General features: G+C 40.3%; 1 protein-coding gene and 1 long non-coding RNA gene across 7 annotated transcripts in view; one reads left to right on the top strand and one right to left on the bottom strand.

The window, feature by feature from the left end:
* LOC146491612 (poly(rC)-binding protein 3-like) overlaps positions 1-18,312 on the bottom strand; it is a 30,282-nt gene extending 11,970 nt beyond the window's left edge. For 2 of the 6 annotated variants that reach the window (XM_085150916.1, XM_085150914.1), the window contains exons 1-7: positions 16,614-16,889; positions 8,124-8,292; positions 7,964-7,987; positions 7,831-7,863; positions 7,624-7,740; positions 1,404-1,535; positions 965-1,093 (exon numbers count right to left, since the gene is read on the bottom strand). In XM_085150916.1, coding sequence (XP_085007042.1) covers positions 965-1,093; positions 1,404-1,535; positions 7,624-7,740; positions 7,831-7,863; positions 7,964-7,987; positions 8,124-8,198 — 510 coding nt within the window. In that variant the 5' untranslated portion in view covers positions 8,199-8,292; positions 16,614-16,889. Of the gene's footprint in view, positions 1-964; positions 1,094-1,403; positions 1,536-7,623; positions 7,741-7,830; positions 7,864-7,963; positions 7,988-8,123; positions 8,293-16,613; positions 16,894-18,206 lie in introns of those variants that run through there. The other 4 variants (XM_085150918.1, XM_085150917.1, XM_085150915.1 and 1 more) reach the window with 3 other exon arrangements.
* On the top strand, positions 2,485-4,873 carry LOC146491613 (uncharacterized). Its single transcript, XR_014872310.1, has 2 exons — positions 2,485-3,092; positions 4,239-4,873. It is a non-coding gene; the product is annotated as an uncharacterized LOC146491613 (long non-coding RNA).
* Positions 18,313-19,193: the final 881 nt, after the last annotated feature.

A 19,193-nucleotide genomic window follows, 5' to 3' on the forward strand; every position in this document is an offset into this window, starting at 1 on the left:
GTATTGGTACTGGTATCAATATCACTACTGGTGATTAAAAATCCTGTATTTTTGGACTATAGATGTAATGCAGAGTTATGGTTTCTAAAGGAGAGATTATCATCGTTTCACAGTGTCGCAGGTTGTAGTAAGTTGACTCACAGCATTATGGTAATAATCAAAATCCGTATGAACAATATGAATGGGAATGGGATTTTTGGAAGCTCACTGTTGAGCTCTATAAGGTTTCTTCACTGTCGGCTTATTTTCTGGTTTGGAGGGAGTCTGTACTTCAGTTTTTCCTGAGTGAAATTTTAGTGTTTTATCCTGAAGTTAGCATTTATTTAAAGCTAACCATATTTAAGTCCCCGGTCTTTGTATGAACTGTAATAACCCAGCTAATTAGCATTAGTTCACAACTTTGCACTACACCCCAAATTTGAGGCTTCAGAATAGGAGTTCACAAAAACAAAGAGTTTCTTTACGATGACTGTGTACATCTTTTATGTACAGCTTATGGCTTGAACCTATTTGCAGATGTGTCAGTTCGTTATCTGTATCAACAAAAATCACCCAAAAGTCCACACATGAGGTTTTAAGGCTCTTGTTTTCGACCTATGGAAACCTGCTTTTCTCCCGACTGTGCAAACATTAAGTCAGTGCAGGACATGTGCACGTCTCTGGCGTCATGTACTGAGTACTTGGTGTCACATTTGCCGTCTAAAAGGCAAAGAAATGTGTCTGCAGCAGTGCAGTAATGTTAATAATCCAGACTTGCAAACATAAACAATATCAAAACATGCGGTTACATTAAATGTGAAAAATTACATTTAGAAACAAATCTTTGGATACAGCAGAAACTCTAGGAGTAAATTACTTTTAAAAGTGTAGTCAAGCCTCTTAATTCTCCGTATCAAACTTATTTTCAGCTACATAACATTTCTTTCATGTCCTCTGTGTGGCCACCCCACCCCCCTCACCGTACCTCGAGCAACACCACACATATCTGTTTGACACACTGGATGATGGCCTCGGGCGCCCCTGAGATTGTCACCGCTCTCTCAGTGGAGTTGGGGAGCATGTCTCCTGCCACCTGGACCTGAGCTCCTGTGGACTGGAGGCAAGAAAGAAACATTTTTTTAAAAATTAATCTCATCTCATTACATGACCCTGCATCCCTTCAAACTGAGCAGAAACCAATATGTGAGAGCAAAATGAGCTCTTGGAGCAGTGCACACCGGGATTTTGCAAAACTGAACACTTAAATGGAAACTACATGAACCAGAAATGTGGGATTTGGGAAGCTTACATGGGAGCTATATGAGGGATAAATATGAGCATATCCTCTGGCAGTGTCATTATTTTAAAAAACATAATTGATTTTATGTTTATAGACATCGTTAGGATGAAAAATGTGCCGCCACCTCTCTCATTTCTTTGATTTTGGAGCCTCCTTTGCCGATGAGGGATCCACACTGGCTGGCTGGGACGACGAGCCTCAGGGTTACGGGGGGTTTGCTGGTGGCTGGGCTGTTGCTCATGGAGTTGATAATATCCTGCGGGCGAGGAAAGGCCACATTTTGTCAGATGCGATGACTTTCATAGTGTTTTTCTGTCTGTGAAGCGGAGGCTTTGTAATAAATCTACCTTCATGGTTCTTAACTCACCATCAGTGTTTGAGAAAACTCTTTGCTTTGGCACAAAATGACCTTTAAAAAGCTAGAATGATATTTACTTTTTGGCAATAACATCTCTTCACACTTTTAAGTTGCTGCTTTTATTAATATTGTTCTAATAAACAGGGCTAAAGCCTCTGTATTTCAGGATGATGCTACTTTAAAACTGACCATTTTATCTGTTGGCTATAATTATAATATTTTCCACCTAATCCTATTTTATAAGGTACTGCACAGCCAGTGTACAGCAGTAGAAACTGACCAGAGCAGTATTATTAATATGATCATATTTAATAAAGAAGCACTAACAGAAGGTATCCTGTCGAGATGACAGTGCATACATTTCCTGAAAAAATGAGAGCAAGATTTTGAGATATGAGCCATTTTTTCACTTAAAAAGGCAAATTTGGCTGCCAGAGCAGTAAGAGAGTTTACTTTAATAAATCAGTGCCACTGAAGCATAAAATCATGATACACGGTCCAAAAATCATATTTCAAGAAATATAATTAAGTCTAGTTATTGCAAAAGAAAGCTAGTCCTTTGCAGTTAGCTAAAATTAACTCCAAGTTGTTTATCAAGTAAAGGAAACTGAAAAAGAGTTTATCATAGAACCATGTAAATGTATGATTGCCACACATGGAAGTCTCTATTGTTTTATTTCTACCCACATGATCTCGTGTATTACCTTGGTTTATTATTATTATAGCATAATTACATTATGTAATTATTACATTATGTAATAGCATAAGCATGTAATATCATAGCATGGTACATGTTATAACATGTACTATTATGCGCTTGTGGCAGAGACAGCTGTGGTTGCAGGATTTTTACAAGTTTAATGGGCAAATGCATGTCTAAATCATGTGCATATGACTTCCTTTGAGGAGAAAAAAAGGTGAAATGGTCAAGGTAGGGGCTTTTAACGATATTGTGGTCCCTCGTTTATTGCCGGAGTTACCTTCCAAAAATAACCTGCGATAAGTGAAATCCGCGAAGTCGCCAACTTTATTTCTTACAATTATTATAGACGTTGTAAGGCTGTAAAACCCCTCACTACATGCTTCAGGCACGTGCAGGGGGGCTGGAGGGGCTTGAGCACCCGCCCCTTTCCTGATGGGTGCCCAAAGTGCCCTTTTGTTGAGGCAACTTTAAAACAAAATTATTATTTTTTTTTTTCAATGTTTGTGTGCGTGCGGAGTCCTGTCTGTGCCCCTCAACAATAATATATACTATTAATCACAGTTTTGCTAAATAAAAGGATCTGGCTTGCATCAGTCACTTGATCACATTTAACCAATGATCGCTCTTGACGGCAGAACGCGCTGGTTACGAGCCGGGAACGAGCTCACAAAGAGCACGCGCATTTTTTGCGGTCCGGAGCTGTAGGAGAAACACAAATGAACTCAGAGACACAGACTGATGCGACAAAACCAGTAAGTAGGTGTACAGCGTACACTGTAGTCTACAGCACACAGGAGTATTAGCTTATTATGTACACGTTGGTAAGTTGTCTTGTGGCAACTGACGAACTGAAACAAACGAGCGTGCTGTGTGTGCAACAGCGCGACAAACATTACATGTCCTTTTATTAACTGCACATGTAGTGCTGGTCATAGCTGCTGGCTACCTGTGTAAGGCTGTCATGGGTCTGTAGCTCTGTCACCATTTTAGTGAACATATTTTAAAGTAAGTTACCGGGCGTTTCCTGCCTTTCTGGAGGGATTATATTTCACTAGAAAACGATCTAATATGCATGTCCACATAATTATGCATTATTATAATTATAATATTTTAAAAAACACACGCTGTATTTTAAAGAACATACATTAAGAAGCAGATTATATTAGATTTATTTTTTAAATAAGACAAAATTTGGATTTTACAGCAGTAAAATTATTGTATCTCTACAGTTTAAAAATGTAATAAGCTTTGCCCCTGCACAGAGTGGATAGTGAAACAAATGGAATCATCATAAATACATTATTTCATATTTATTACTTGCCCCTCCTCATTGCTTTATTATTGTAGCTCTAGTAATAAATAATAATGTAAGGATTCTGGATCAGCACCGTGATGCCCATAGTATATACAGTATTCTGAAGAAGGTCTAAAATGTCACTGTGTGTGCGTGCATGTGTGTGTTTTATGTATATGGATTATTTTAAATTATTACTCATGATATAACATTGTCCAGACATGCCTGGTAAGGACATGAGGAGGAAACAGTAGGAGCTGTGTGAGGCTACTAAAGGCAGTGCTATAACATTTTTCTGTCATCATTTTATTATAGATTAAGTGCAAAAGTTGTTAGGTGTGGATAATTAAGTTATAGTTTATTGCAATAGCAAGTTGTGCCTTGTTCTCAGATAGACAACAAGTGGAGAGTGATATATGAAATGATGGGATGGAAGGAAGAAGAGAAGCAAAGAGTGATTCACAGGCAGAGCCTAAATTATTTCTCACAGTTTTTGTTGCCTTATAGTTCCAAGCGCTGTCACCAATCTTTGCATTTTGTTATTATCTCATGACACTTGTTTAATCAGCTACCATCTCTCCTATGGACTTTTTAATGTCCACAGTCTCAGATCAACACAGCCCTGCCCTCCAGCACTGTCAGCAGCAGGAGCAGCAGCAACCCCTCAACAGCAACATTGTACCCATCAGGTAAAACATCGGCTACGTTTGCTTTGCCTTGTCGCCACCTCACAACAGCGATATAGTATGATGCGATCCCATATTAGATTCTTGATGAATGTGTGTTGTTGTTATTCAGCCTGGTTCAATGTGCCCCTTTTGAACTTTGAGCACCCACCCCTTTAAACGTCTCTGCACGGCCCTGACATGCTTTATACACTTTTCTCAGACAGGCATGAACATTTTCACACTTTTCTCTTTTGTTTAAACACTCTCAAAGTTCAAACCTTTGTAGAAAAATAAGTCCAGTATTATAGAATGAAACCAAAGGCACCCGCGGCTGCCTTTGACGGTGCAAAACGTTTCGTCGACATTGTTGTGTTTGTTGGGGAGAAAACTTACAAACTTACAGTACAGCACTTCAGAGTCACACTGCTAGCGATAGAAGATTTATGTAAATTTGATAAGCTGAATGCATTCTGTACTGTACAGGAGACACTGCAGGGGATTGATTGACAAGGGTCTACGGCCAATCAGGACGCAGAACACAATGTGCCATAAAAAAACCAAAAACAAAACATGGAAAATTTCACAAAAAAATACACGAAACAGCGAGGCCGCGAAACAGCAAGACCACGAAAGGTGAACCGGGTTATAGCGAGGGACCACTGTACCAGACTTCAAGTGTTTTGGCATTGAGAAGTCAAATTTCTGTAACTTTGAAAAGTTTTGGCCATTTTTGTTTGCTTGTACAGTTTTTTCTGTTTTGTTTTGTTTTTAAATGTATGTTTTTCTATGAAGATCTGCTGCTGGGATATGTGACTGTTGTTTTGCGTAGTCTTGCTGAAATAAGCAACAACGTTGGTGAAAAACACTTTGTCTGGTTGGCAGCGTTGCTCTAAAACCTGTGTGCTTTGTTTAGCATTAATGGGGCCTTCACAGATGTGCTGCATGCTAATACCACGTCCGCTGGCAGCACTTTCAAGCCTCACCTGGCTGGAGCCTTTCTGTGTGGAGTAGATGATCTTCCTGTGCCTACATGTATTTTCCACAAGCTAGCTGTGAACAAAGTTCTGCATAATAGTGCTTTGAGTAAAGCCATGTATAAATGCATTGTTGCAGGCACAACACTCGATTAGCATCACAGATTCTGGCTTTTAAACTTATCATTGATAACAATACAGATCTTGTTATCTAGAGAGCGTGACATCCATGATTCCTAAAAAATAAAAAGTTTCTCAGTTTGCCAATTTAATATGCAGTCCGTGAAATATTTTCACTTAAATAGAGCATTTAAGTGATTAACATTCTGTAGTCCCTGTTCACCTACAGTCAGTGTTGGGGAGTAACGGAATACATGTACCGCCGTTACGTATTTAAAATACAAAATATGAGTAACTGTATTCCGTTACAGTTACCGTTTAAAAGGTGGTATTTAGAACACAGTTACTTTGTTGAAATAAATGGATTACACGGCGGTACTTCCCTGTTTCATATTGTGGCGGGTCAGGACTTTTTGGGTTTTGTTTGACAGCTACGTTCTGTTGTTCCAGGCGGCAGCGTTACGGTTGCCATGGTTACAGGGTGACGCTCTCTCTCTGCTGTTTCCTGGGTGAGAGAGCGCCTTTTTGTTGTTGTTGTGCTAAGCTAATAGGCACAATGCTACAGGTATAGCTCTAAAGAATGTAGCATCATAGGCAGTGTAGTCCGTGCTGCAGGGAGAATGGACTGCCATACACGTTATGTGTCTGTGAGCGAGGGAGGGAGAAAAAGGAAAAGTATGAGCTGTCATCGAGCAAAAACGGGAGCTGGAAGCATGTAAATATAATAATAACCACTGCAGCCAAGAAGAGAGGCTGACGAGCCCAGTTGTAAGTAAGCTATTAAGACTCGACTGTACACTGTGTTCGTGTTTTCCTCCAAAAACAATAAGTTCCGTTGGAGCAGCCTTTCAACGCCTCTCTCTGTCTCTTGCTAGCAAAGTTGACCCAGACAACAAAGTAAAGCTGGTTTTCGGCTACGAGCCCGACACAGAACCGTATGAGCCAGAGGTCCCTTTACTACGGTTCGGAGCCGCGGACCTTCAGTAACAGTAATGAATCACAGCAATAGAACATTCATGTAGTTGTAAACAGCATGATAATATATTAAGTAATCCAAAGTATTCAGAATATGTTACTCTCATTGAGTAACGTACAGAATACATTTTGGGGCATGTATTCTGTAATCTGTAATGGAATACATTTTAAAAGTAACCTTCCCAACACTGCCTACAGTACACAGAGCAAACACAACATTTATTTTTATGGGGGGTTGTAAAAGTACAAAGTACAGTGATTACTACCACCTGTCATTAAAGGAGAAAAAGATAAATATTTCAGAAATCTGTCAAAAACCCGTTTAAAACTAAACGTATCATTATTCAGCAAAGACTGTAATATTTTTTAAAAATGTGCTTTGCCTTTTTTTCACCTTTTTTGTAAATGGGCTCCATTCATGGATAATTGATTAAGAGTGATGAAAATCCTTATTTTTAGCATTAAAACTATATTTTAGATTAAAGAGCACATGCTGGTGAATTAACCCTTACAGGGACATAAACCTTACATGGGGTGGGGTCCTAATAATTTGGTAAGCGTTGCATGTGGGTACCTTCACACTTACTTTACAGTGAATTCAGGCATAATCGATAACACCTTGACTACACTAATATATGAGTGTAGCTGAGTTGCAGAGTTAAACAAAATCAAGTGACTTGTATTTGCGTCGTAGTACAACAACTGACCCTGAAATCTCCACACTTACTTAAAGCTGCACTTGTGTGCAGCGCGTGAATAATAAGTGGTTGAGTCTATCTATTGTATTATGGAGACACTTGGCTCGGTCGGGCTGAAAGTATGCTGATACGGCACCCAAATCATAACACAGCACTGGCCCATTTTCAGAGGGTGTTGCAAGGTTAGATCAGCACATTTCTGTCCTACATATCAGGGCCAAAGCTGCTTTGTATTCCACCTGGAAATGAGTCAGTGCAGGTGCTAAAGCCAGCCAGTGGTGCTGGATTCTCTCATAAGTACGGTCGCACTCAGATGCACATACAGCCTTTACGCCATTACTTTACATACAGTTGTAAGATTCTTGAATGCAACCACTAAGATGTTAAAGTAAAAATGTTGCTACATTTGCTAATTTTTCTTTTAAAATGTGCCATTTTTAAAAAATCTTATAGAGGAAAATGGTTCAAATTTGATTTGAAATCAGTGCTTAAATAATACCAAGTTTATTGTTGTTGTAAAAACATTCTTTGTGGTGTAAAATAATGAACGGTACCTCTTCAAACTTGTAGGCTATCATGGCAAAGGCCTTGAAAATGGCATCTGTTGGCCCGGTGATGGTGACTATCCGTTCAGGGCAGTTCCCCTCTGAGATGTTGATACGGGCGCCGCTCTTTAGAGCGAAAGAGAGAGCAAAAAAGCATTAAATACGTGATTATAGGACAAAAATAATTAACAAGAGTTTGAGAAAAATTCGTCTCACGTCTTCACGCATTTTCTTGACCGTCTCTCCTTTCTGAAAGCAAAGGGGAGAAAGAGCAGTGAGATGTTTTGTGCATTTCCCACCGGCGTTATTATGCTTTACATCCTCTGCTTGTCGTGCTTGTGATAAATACCTTTCCTATGATGCTTCCAACCTCCTGCAGAAACAACAGAAAGAAATGTTAGATGCCATGGGCTCCTTGAAATTAGTTTTTGTTTTCTTTGCTCTTTTTACAGATAATTGGAAGCAGAAGCAGAACAAGAAAAGTCAAGTTTGAATTTGTGTGTTTGTACCTTGCCGTGCATCAGCAGCCTGATGGTGAGGGTCACATTCAGTCCACCTTCTGATTGGACCTTAATGGGCTCCATGTCGGGATTGGATGTGAAGGAAGGGGCGTGGTCACGTGACAGAGGAAGTCGAGGGCCAATGCGAGTGTGATGGTAGAGTCAGCCAACCGGTCACCTGCCAGGTAAAAGAAACGCAGACATGCAAAAAATGCTTGATGCTTTCATTTGGATTTATTCTGCTTCAGTTAGTGTAAGGCAGCCATTCCCAAATTTAAATTTGACCTATCAGAGCACTTTCTACAACCCACACTGTAAAAGAAACAGAAAATGCCAGTAAATTCTACTTTTTTGTGTTAAAATTTGATGTGTGATTAAAAAGTACGTAAAATCTGTAAAAATGTATTTTTTATTTGTATTTATGTATTTAAACGGGGCAATTCATGTTTAATGTGGTTATAATACTGATGTGCTGAACGTAGAGTTTATAGCTGTAAACATGTATCCTTTGTTGGCTCTTACATCCACAATGAACAAACAAGATTTACAGCAGTTATTTAAAACCACAATACTCCGTAAATACAAACGTGCGGTTGATACACTACATTATTCTAGTATTTGTAAGATGGAAATTATGTTTTTTTAGTTGTGGAGATAACTTTTATCCAGCCTTTGACCCTTACTGTGAAAAATTTAACATCTGTAATGAATTTGATATGGAAAATTCCTTTAAATTAAACATTACATTGTACTATATTTTTGTACTTATTATCCTTTTACGATCCTCTGAGGAGTTTTAACTCTTTCTGTGCCAATAATAGGTCGGAGAAATTAAAAATAATCCTCAGAATTATATATCTATATCTATATATACATATATATGTACATATATAATAAGAAACTAAATATGTAGTAATAATATAACGACATGGCTTAGTTTTTGTGGTTTTACACTTTTTTAAAATATTAACTCAGTGCCTTCTTGGCCCACTGGGGGCCGTTGTCGGACAGAGATTCAGTGCAGCACTTTTTGTTTTGTTTAATAGATCTAAACCATGCAAGTCTAAAGCTGTAGACATTTACAGTCTTTGCCTTAAGCTTTTATGAAAATGTAGGCCTGCATGAGAGCTTCTCTTTGGGACCAGGCTCATTATGCAGACTGTGTAAAATCACCTGGAAATGTACATTTAAAAATACTACAAACATGGTTACATTCAGTATTTTTCTTGACTGTGTGCCTAATTTGTTCTTACTAAATTTGGAATGTCGTAAAAAAAAAAAAAAAGATGTAATTTAACAAAATGGATGTGAATTGCAGTTTATAGCAACCATCACTCAAACAGCAACAAAACAAAACTGGATTTGTTGTCGACTATTTTTAGCTGTGGATTAATCCACGCTCAGTCTCTGTGGGACTGAGTGAAAATAAACAACAGTGTTTTTGCTCATAATAACGAAGAAACAGGTCAGTGCAACGGTGTGGCTCAATCCTGAGTTTTTAATAGTCTTGGAGGTGTTATAAGAAGATTATCCGGGTTTTAATGTCGCTGCTTTGTCTTTTTTTAAGAAAAACTGGATTTTGCAACTTTTTTGTGCAGGTTTTGTGACACATACCTCAACTGTATTTAAAAATGACCAGTAACCACTGCACACACAGAAGCATAGATGGGAGAAGGGGTTCAATAATAGAAGAGCATCTTGTTATTCTCCCCTTAGGTATTAAATATATCGGTAATACCACAAATATTACAGAATACATGGAATGATAAGTGGTCTCCTGATCCAATGCAATAAAAGCAGTTGAAATGTAGGTCAGCATATGTCTCCACAGTCACGAGATGAGCCATCAAACGGCGAGCGCCATATTTATTTTTATCAAGCCCATTTCAGCCGGATCGCCTCTAATTCTGCCTGACAAGTGATGTAATGACTCAGGCAGGACTCGCAGTGACAAGAGCACGCACAAGATGGCGCTATGTACCTGAACGTGGCTCTGCAGGATTTCTTTCTTTTCTTTTTTTCTTTTTTTTAAATCCACAACTGGAAACTGTGCCTGCTAATAAATAAATCAGGAATATCTTGACGGGGAGAATTGTCTGATATAACAAGATTTAAATGATGATAATCCAATTTTTTTTCCAGAAGGGAAAGCCATTTTTTGTGAGCCTGAATTATTAGGAAATCTATTAAAATAAATCAGAGGAATAGAAGAGTTATGCACTGCAGATGGAGAGAGAAAAAAAAGGGGGGGGGAGAAGAGAGATGTCCCTTTTTTCAGATCAAATTCAGAGACAGGAAGTACAAGACGAGTTAACCTTCCCAAGTACGCTTTAGAAACCTCTCCTTTAGTCAGTATGAATATTTATACTGGTGATTGACAATGCAGTCAAGAAAAAGACAGAAATATGGATGGGAGAGATCCTGAAGTGGCTGACCTTGACTGCAGAGACAGATAATGTCACAGTCTGCCAATCACAGTCATCATTGCTGTGTTTTATACATATCTCTCTCTCTCTCTCTCTCTCTCTCCCTATATATATATATATATATATATATATATATATATATATATATATATATATATATGTGTGTGTGTATATATGTATGCATGTATGTAATGTGTTCTCTGGCTGCCTTCCTGAGTAATTTCTAATCACTTGATGTCATTTGTAGCTGTGAATCATTCAAATGAGTGTTGCTTAAAACGGTGACCCGACCAGCTGTGCCTGCTGGTGAGATGTTTGTCGAGGCCTTCAGTCGACCGAGTCGCAGTTGTTACGTGGCAAAAAAATCTGCTTTTATGATGCCTCGCATTTCAGATCAGGCGGCTTTATTCGGTGCTCTGAGCTAAAGGACGGTATGTGACGCCCTTTATAGAAATGTATGTAAAAATGTGCAAGACTTGTGTACTTTCCTCAGGGTAAAAGTCCAAGTGAGGGAGTCAGGGTGCTAGAGATTAGAGAGGTACCAAAACCAGAAGATTTTTAGGTGATTTTCATATAAAAACAGGAAATATTCACATTAAAGAAATGAAGGAACTCCAAACCCTAAACCTTAACAACATGAAGTGCAGAACATGGCTTCACGTCTCTCATTTTGTTTGACCAGCAGTCCAGAAACTGAAATATACTGAGTTTATGATAATAAAATAAACCAAAGTATCATTTCATTTAGCATTTCATGCCTGTAAAGCATTTATTTATTCATTTATTTATTTATTTTTTACTGTCTTAAACTGAAATTTCACGCTTGGACGTAAGACTCATGGTTGGGTTTGTGCTGGGGAAAAGAAACATGCCATGAACTGTGACCCCACAGGGTTAAATAATTAATTGAATATATCAAAATTGATTAGTAGACTAAATGCCTCATCTTTCTTTTTGTAATGTACAGTTCTTATATCCTCTAACCTAGACAGACATATGTTGAAAATAATGCTTTTTTGTGAAACGGTAGCCGTAGATTCAGCCTTTAATCTACGCTGGGATGCTGGTCGGAGGCCAGAGGAGGGTCGAGAGATAAGGACGGGGATTCTGCTGCCATCTGTCTCTCCAATCTCCCAGAGGAGACCAGATTACATAAAAAGCTTTAATCCGGGTTTAAGACCCAAGCCAGCGGTGCAGGTCCTCTCCAGGGGCTTGGAGAGAGAGAGGGGGGAATAAAAAAAAAGCAAAAACATTTAAGATTGACAACGGGATTGAAGATGAGCGAGGGAAGATCCTCATCCCTTTCTAAACTTCACATCAGGGGCAGGAAAGTGCTTAAAGAAGGCTCTTTGCTGGGAAGATTGATCTTTCAGATTAAATATCATTTCACATCCTTTCTTCTTTTTTAAATATTTCAGACAATACAGCTCCCCTCCCAGCAACAACAAAAAACCACCCTCCTCGATGGAGGAGCCTCCTTCCCTGTGATTAAGACCGTGAAACCTCTCTGTAGATTTAGGTCAACAAAAATCGAGGCTGCCTGAACCTCAGAGTCGAATGGGGTCACAGCGCTAAGAGCTGCATTTCAGTAGTGGCTTTCTCAGACTGTATTCTGCTCATGTTTCTTGTATAATAATAGAATTGGGTCAAAGCCTTGTGAATCATTGGTGCCAATGGGCAAAAACCTTGCAGCTTTTAAAAAAAAAAATCCAAGCCTGATAAAAACTCTAATTTAAAGACATCCTGATAAAAGCTAAAGGATTGGTCTCCTCCTCCTGTGTCCATCATTTCTGCTGTTGCACTGATTTATATACTTTTATTTTTTATATATATAATTCTGCTCTCCTTGTCTCCATTGCTCAGGCAGGAAGTTGGAGAAGGGGAATGCAGAGAGGGAATTTTTCATGACATCTGATGGGGAAAGTGGGTCATGCTCGGTGTTGCAGCACTGCTAGCCTCCTCCTCTATGGCGGCTATTGAATTAATCACGCTTTACGCTCGGCTGGACAACGCAGTGCACAAAATGCCCCCCCCCCCCCCCACACACACACACACCTCCGCAAACACACTCTTCCCAACTCCCCTCTCCTCCCATCATCTCATGCTGCGTCTGTTCGGCACTCGCCGCAGAAAAGGCTCGAGCGCCGCTCTAGAAGAACTCGAACTCCTCTTTTATCTCCCGCCAACAATGAGGAGACGCTGTTGTTGTGCAGAGCCGGTGTTGCGTGAATGATGGAAAAACACTCGCAGAAGTGAAGTTAAGGGGCTCTTTTTGAAAATTGTTTTAGTAAGGAGGGAAGCTGGTTATTGATTATAAACTAACATTAACTGTATTATCTATTGTTAATTGGAAATTATTGGGCAGAGGTGGTTGCAGATCAAAGTGAACTTGGTGTGAGGGGTCAGAATATCAGATTTCTGCATAAAATGTTCAGCCTTAGGCCATTTTGTATAGATTAAAGATGCAATGAGAAACTTTATCTGGCCAGGAAACTAATCTAGTGCCTCACATACTGATTTAAAATGTAGGTTATTGAATTCAGAAGCTGTCGGTGCTTTGCATTTCAAGGGCTACATTATGGATGAAGTCACTCTCTTCGACTTTCTCTCATTCCACCCTCGGCCTCAACTGTGAGCTGTTTTTATTTTGCGGGGCTAAAATGACGGTGCAAACTGTCACCTTGACAACCGCCATAATGTGAAAGTCAAAGACAAAGAGGATAATTAATCAAACTCCTCCCTGTGGAATAGAAAAACAAGGCACTAACTGCTGCTGTTTCGTGTCACGAGAATAACAGAGGAGCAGAAAAAGAAAAATCATTAAATGGGCGGCCGGTAGTCTAATCTAGGCCAAAGCCTCTGTCATCTGTTCCATCCTAATCCACATATCTACAGATATGTCATTATGACGTTTCGACATCAAACAGAGCCTGAGCCAAAGCTGCACGGCCGAGGTTTGTGAAATTGAATCTGCAGCTTGAGACGGCAAGATTTTTACTGATTAGGTGGCAAGTTTCAAGCGAGTTGTGTGCAGTCTTCTGTCATTAAAAAGTGTTCATGGGATAGTTAATTAATTACCTTTAATATAATAATGCAAATATATGGACATCTTTTTTCTGAATACCATCCAATTTCTTGTTTGGTGTTCATTTATGAGGTCTCCCCGAACTCTTTGGACAGCTGCACTCCCAACACTCCCAACACTCCCATCTCTGTAACAGTTCTGATAAAGGTAAAAGGACATTAATGACATGTCTAACAAACTATTAAACGCCTGACTTTCAATCAGCGCATGTTTTATTTAGCCTTCATTAATAGGGCCCGTTATTTTTACTGTACGTGTTGTAAACAGTGGCATCAGCACAGACCTGTCACCAGCTGCAGCGTTCTCTTCATTGTTAGGTGTTGCCACAAATTCAAATTTTTATTTTTCTCTAAATAGTCTCACCTTTTTAAGCTATTCCAACGGTATAAAATCTCAAAGTTTCTGAGCTGGTATTTCGTTTAAATTGCAATAAAACCACTCAAACCTTTGTGTGAGGCAAAAAATGAGAAGGCGTGGCTTAAGCACGGTAAAACAATTCTGTAAAAATACAGTACAGTGTGCCGTATTTTACATATACATGTTTTTTAACCAACATATTTTTACTATTGAATCTTACCATTTACAAAAGATAATGCACTTTTACAGTCTGCTGTCACTCTCGCTGTTGCCAAGGGCGACAACAACATATGCAATTGGTCCTTAGTCGCCAGTCCTACTTTCTCAAGCACTTGGTGGGTGGAGCTTATGTGGGTCGACCACCATATTGATAACCAAGAGAATATGACTAAAGCAGATTCTCTTTCCATTAAAATTTAGGGGTATTTTTTTTAGTATTTTGTGTCATAAAAATTGAACTGCATTTGGCTCTAAGAAATGTTGACTAGATTTGTTTAAAATTTTCTGACTTCTGTTAGCTCCACCTCCAGCATCAACCATGCTAACGTTGAACCTGCAACCCCATTTGTATCGTATTTGGTGCATGAGTTTTTGAGACCTCTATATCAGTGTGATCTTTTCTTCCTTCTGAAAAAACAAAATTAATTTCACAACAATGCCAAACTGAACAAATATGATGCAAATTAAAATGTACATATGCTAATTAATGTTTATTGTATTAATTCATTTATATTTAATTTTTCAGAAGGTTCAGTAAACACTTGCTTTTCAATTATGGGGTTAATTAATGCAGTGGTGCAGTATTTAATGATGCTGCAAACACCTTGACAGATGTGTGCAGGTGCATGTCAAGCAACCAAGAGAAAAGGTGCATCTGTAATGTTGCCAATATGTTTGCCCAAAACCGGGCTGTTGGGCAGAGGGTGACCTCATTGATTCATATGTTTCCTGTGGATCCGCTCAAATCACTGTTTGACAATTCTCTTCTACATTTACACCCACAAATCTCTTCTCAGTTGCAGTTTGTGATAGTTGAAGTAACAGGAAAATGGTGGTGTATAATTGCTAGCTGCTGTCAGAAATAGTAACTGTAGGAAAATCAAGTAGAAGAAATGGGGAAGAGTTGCTCTAAGTCCTGTGGTTTTCGCCCTGCGTTTCCTGGTATATGAGCAGCTCTCGTCTCGTCTGGCACAGGCTTTTGTTGTACGCGGCTGAGTGGGGGGGCGTCCGCCCAGTTAGCCTTCCTATACGCCGCTATGACAGTGCTCTCAAGAGCTGTCAGCCCACATCAGCAGCCCAGCATCCTGATACCTCAGCCCAAATCACAATCAAAACTCTGGCCACCACATCTTCACCACGACCAGTCAAATCAGAGAACAAATTGAGCGAGGAAGACGTGAAGACCAAGTATCGCCAAGTGGCTTTAAAAATACTTCACCGCCTACTCTGCGTTCCCTTAAAATAGCCCAAGTGTCCTGGGGTGGATGGGGAGGGCGAGGAGTAGGCTTTACAATGCAGGCGCACCATGTTGTGATGTGAATGCGGCGCTAAGAGCCCAGCGTTAAGTCGGCCATTTTAGATTTGCCACAATTTGTAATGTGAGATCACTGCTTGTCACAAAGTCATGGCTTCCATACGTGGGGGCTTTCGCCGAGCGGTCAAGCAGAACGGCTCGAAATCGCATCCTCATCCAGGTCCTCATCCTCTTTTCTTTTTCGGCTTCTGTCACCTCCCAACAGCAAATTTCCAAGTGTATCAGACTTTATTAATCTGAGTGCCAAACAGAAGCTTTTCACCCAAACAAAGGAGTTATTCATCGCCGGTTTCCAAGTGCAACACAGAGACCCGCTTCTGAAGTAATGGCAAATGACATTTTTGGTCTATGACTAGCTGCAAATAAGGCCATCAGCAGTGCTAATATCTATGTGACGATAATTGGAATAATGATCTTTTGTTGGGGGGGCGGCACGGGGGCTGATGTATCAATTCCACTGAGCATCATTTCTACTATAAATTCGGGCGGTCCGGCTTCATCGTTAGCAGAATTTAAGCAGGTTTTCTTCCACTTACTATTGTTTTCGTGCTCACTGCTAATTCTCGAAACAATAAAATCGCTCATGCTTGAATCTAAACCAAGACAACGAACACCCAAACAATGTGAATCAAGAGACGCCTGAAAGCAAAATCGACTGACCATAAAATCGACAATTCCCCAGGGAGAACCAAAATATTTCCTCCCGCATGGGTCATCTTATTGGCACTCACTGAGGCTAACTTACAAAAAACGTAAACTTGAAAGCATCAAATTAGGTAACAATAGGTCGATAAGTTGCACCATGTCACAGCTCATTATGTGCGTAATGATTTATTCCTGGCTGTGGGTAAGTTACGAAGTTAATTAATTATTGATGTCGATACCCAACTCGGCGAGGAGCGGCATTTTTTAAAGTTTCAACTGTTTAATGTGCCTGGAAGTCAAGCAATCAACTCAAGTATGTATTTAACTAAAGTAGAGAACAAATAATTTTTATAAGAATGCAAATTATTCATTATTATTATTGTAAAGGAAAAGGCTCACTCTGGAGCTTTAACAAGTTTTTCCTGAATAGAAGCAACAAGAAGAGGGTTTACCTTTATGCAGTGCAGGAGACAGTCGCTGACGACCACTTTCGGCGTTGGACGATTAAAAATTGCAAAGGGAAAATTATTTTTTTTGCCTTTTGCTCTGCCCAGAACAAACTCTTACACCCTATTGGTCCTTGCCGACAGGTCACATGAGCAACCAGAGGAACACGTGACGGACCTCGAAATTATATGATGAAACAAAACCGACTCCCCGATGAGCTCAGTTTGCGTTTCTGCGCCGCTGTTTGCCGCACTATTTGGTGTCAATTGTAAATAGGCCGTATGATGAGGCATAATCTGGGTGACCATCACCCACCACCCCATCAACCCCCAACACCCCCACCCCTTTTTTCCGTCAGCTGCAACAAAATAGGGACGTGCCCAGTGAGGCACACGGGCATCACCGGGGCATGTCTGGGGATGAGGCTGGTCTGAATCAGAACTGTAGCCTCCGGGGTGTTCATCTGTGCCAGGGGAGGGTCGAGCACCCACCAACCCCCCCAAATCTCTGAAATCCACAAAGCCGGCGTCCTTGTCGTTGCCGATAACAATCGACACATGAATAACCCAGCTACATGTTCAAATAATCCCAACCTCAGATTAAAACAATGCTGCGGCGCTGCTGCCAAAGTGCTTGTTTATGAGGGACTCAGCTCAGGACAGTTGAGGAACTTTTTCGGGGCTTGACGCAACCAGATACCTCAAAGCAATCAAGGTCAATGCACCCGCGCCAAACTGTGCACGGCAGCGTGGCGGACCGACAGACTTCGTGGACTTGCGCATCCTCTGCTTTTTAATCTGCTTCTGTGAGTGTGTGTGTGCAGAATTACAGAGCTTTTGGATGGAGGCATCCCGTCCAGATTTTCAAATCCAGCACAAATCCAGCCCTCATGTCAGATGGACAGTTGTGCAGAGCTTAATCTGACATTATTAGGGTGGGACGGCAGCAGCGGCAGAACATTTAAGGGAGCTGCCAGGAGAAAGCAAAACAGTGGGGTTATACTGTCTGGATTAGGGGCAAGTGCAGACAGTGAAGAACATGATTCACCTCTTTGTCTGTGTTTTTTATTTGACACCGAAGCACTCCATTGGAAAAACTGATTATGTATTATGTAAAAATTATGTATCAAATTACAAAAAGCGGGTTTTTGTGATGAGGCTTTTAATTTTTCTTCCTATAGACCACTAAATGGTAAACATGCCTACCCACCTACCCACCCGACTGTAAAATGGCCCATGGGATAAACTCCAAATAGAGCATTAAATTTGCTCCACATTGAATCATACGAGGCAAAGAAGGAGAAAGAGTGTGGGGTAAAATGGAGCACCACGTCAGAGGAAATCTGCTCAATATTTGACACCCCCCCCCCCCTTCCCCCCCCTTCCAAAAAAAAATGTCTTGGCTCATCTTCAGAACTCCAAAAAGATCCAAGAGTAGTGGTAACCATCAAAAAAAGCTAGTTTATGTAACACCCTTGTATAATTAAATCTAATCTTTGCTGGTTCTAAGTACGGCAGTCCTTTGAGAATCTGTGGAATGTTTTGAGATGGAGTGTTAATGGCCACAAGGACCAAAAGGTCAAAGGTTAAACTGCTTACCGGTTAAGATGTAGGGATGCTCCTGATCAGGGCAGAGCAGGTTGGGTGCAGTCTGGGAGTTTAGGACCAAGATGGCAGATTTTGGGCACACTGAGAGTTGGGACAGCTCCCAAGGCCCTATAAGTAGAGTCAACCCCCCCGCCGCCTATGGCCTCCAGCAAGGTGATGAACCCAGGCTGATCCAGTAAATGTACCCCCACCCCCAACACTCCTGCCAAACAGAGCCTGTCCTCATATCCACCCACATCCCCTATTAGGGTACCAGGGTCCTAATGGAGGCAGAAAGGCGTGAAGGAGAGAGTGAGGGAAGATCGCACTGACAGTCAATCCCACTGATTGTTGATGAGAAGATGAAAGTGGTCACACATGTGGGGAAAGAGATGGAAGAGCTGGCAGCAGAATTCAACTTTTCCATGTTAGTTGTGAAACTCAAACTCATAAAGGGTTGTCCTGGTGGCTCAGCAGTTAAAGTACCAGTATCAACCATCACTGCAATTATTAAGTCACAAAATACAGGAAATTCCAAAATGAACAGTGTTCTTTTGCTGTTTCAGTGTAAATTGCTACACCTGTTTTTCTTTTTTTGGGGGAAGAATATAAAGAAATAACAAGTGACTCGAGACTTTTGCAAAACACTAAGTTGCAATATACAGCTTATTGCCTCTCATGTTCCTTGAGTTTCCAATTCACAGACTTGAGTCTAGGCCATCTTGAGCTAAAGTAGAAAATCAGCATAAAAGACTAGAATTAAAAGTGCTAAAATGACTCCGAGAAACACCACAACTTAGAAATGTAATGAATCTCTTTCATGCGGACATTAAAGAGGCAAAGTAGGAGAGTGACGGACATATTGACTTTGATCTATGCCTGTTATCCCTTCCTCTGCAATCAGTATTGATTTTCCGTGAGTAACAGCAACAACATGTAATCACTGACTGTCATAGACTTGGGCTACAGCCATTCAACTTTCAAAATATCCTCAAAATC

This window comes from Neolamprologus multifasciatus, chromosome 23 (genome assembly GCF_963576455.1).
Source record: "Neolamprologus multifasciatus chromosome 23, fNeoMul1.2, whole genome shotgun sequence".
Classification (NCBI taxonomy): Eukaryota; Metazoa; Chordata; class Actinopteri; order Cichliformes; family Cichlidae; genus Neolamprologus; species Neolamprologus multifasciatus.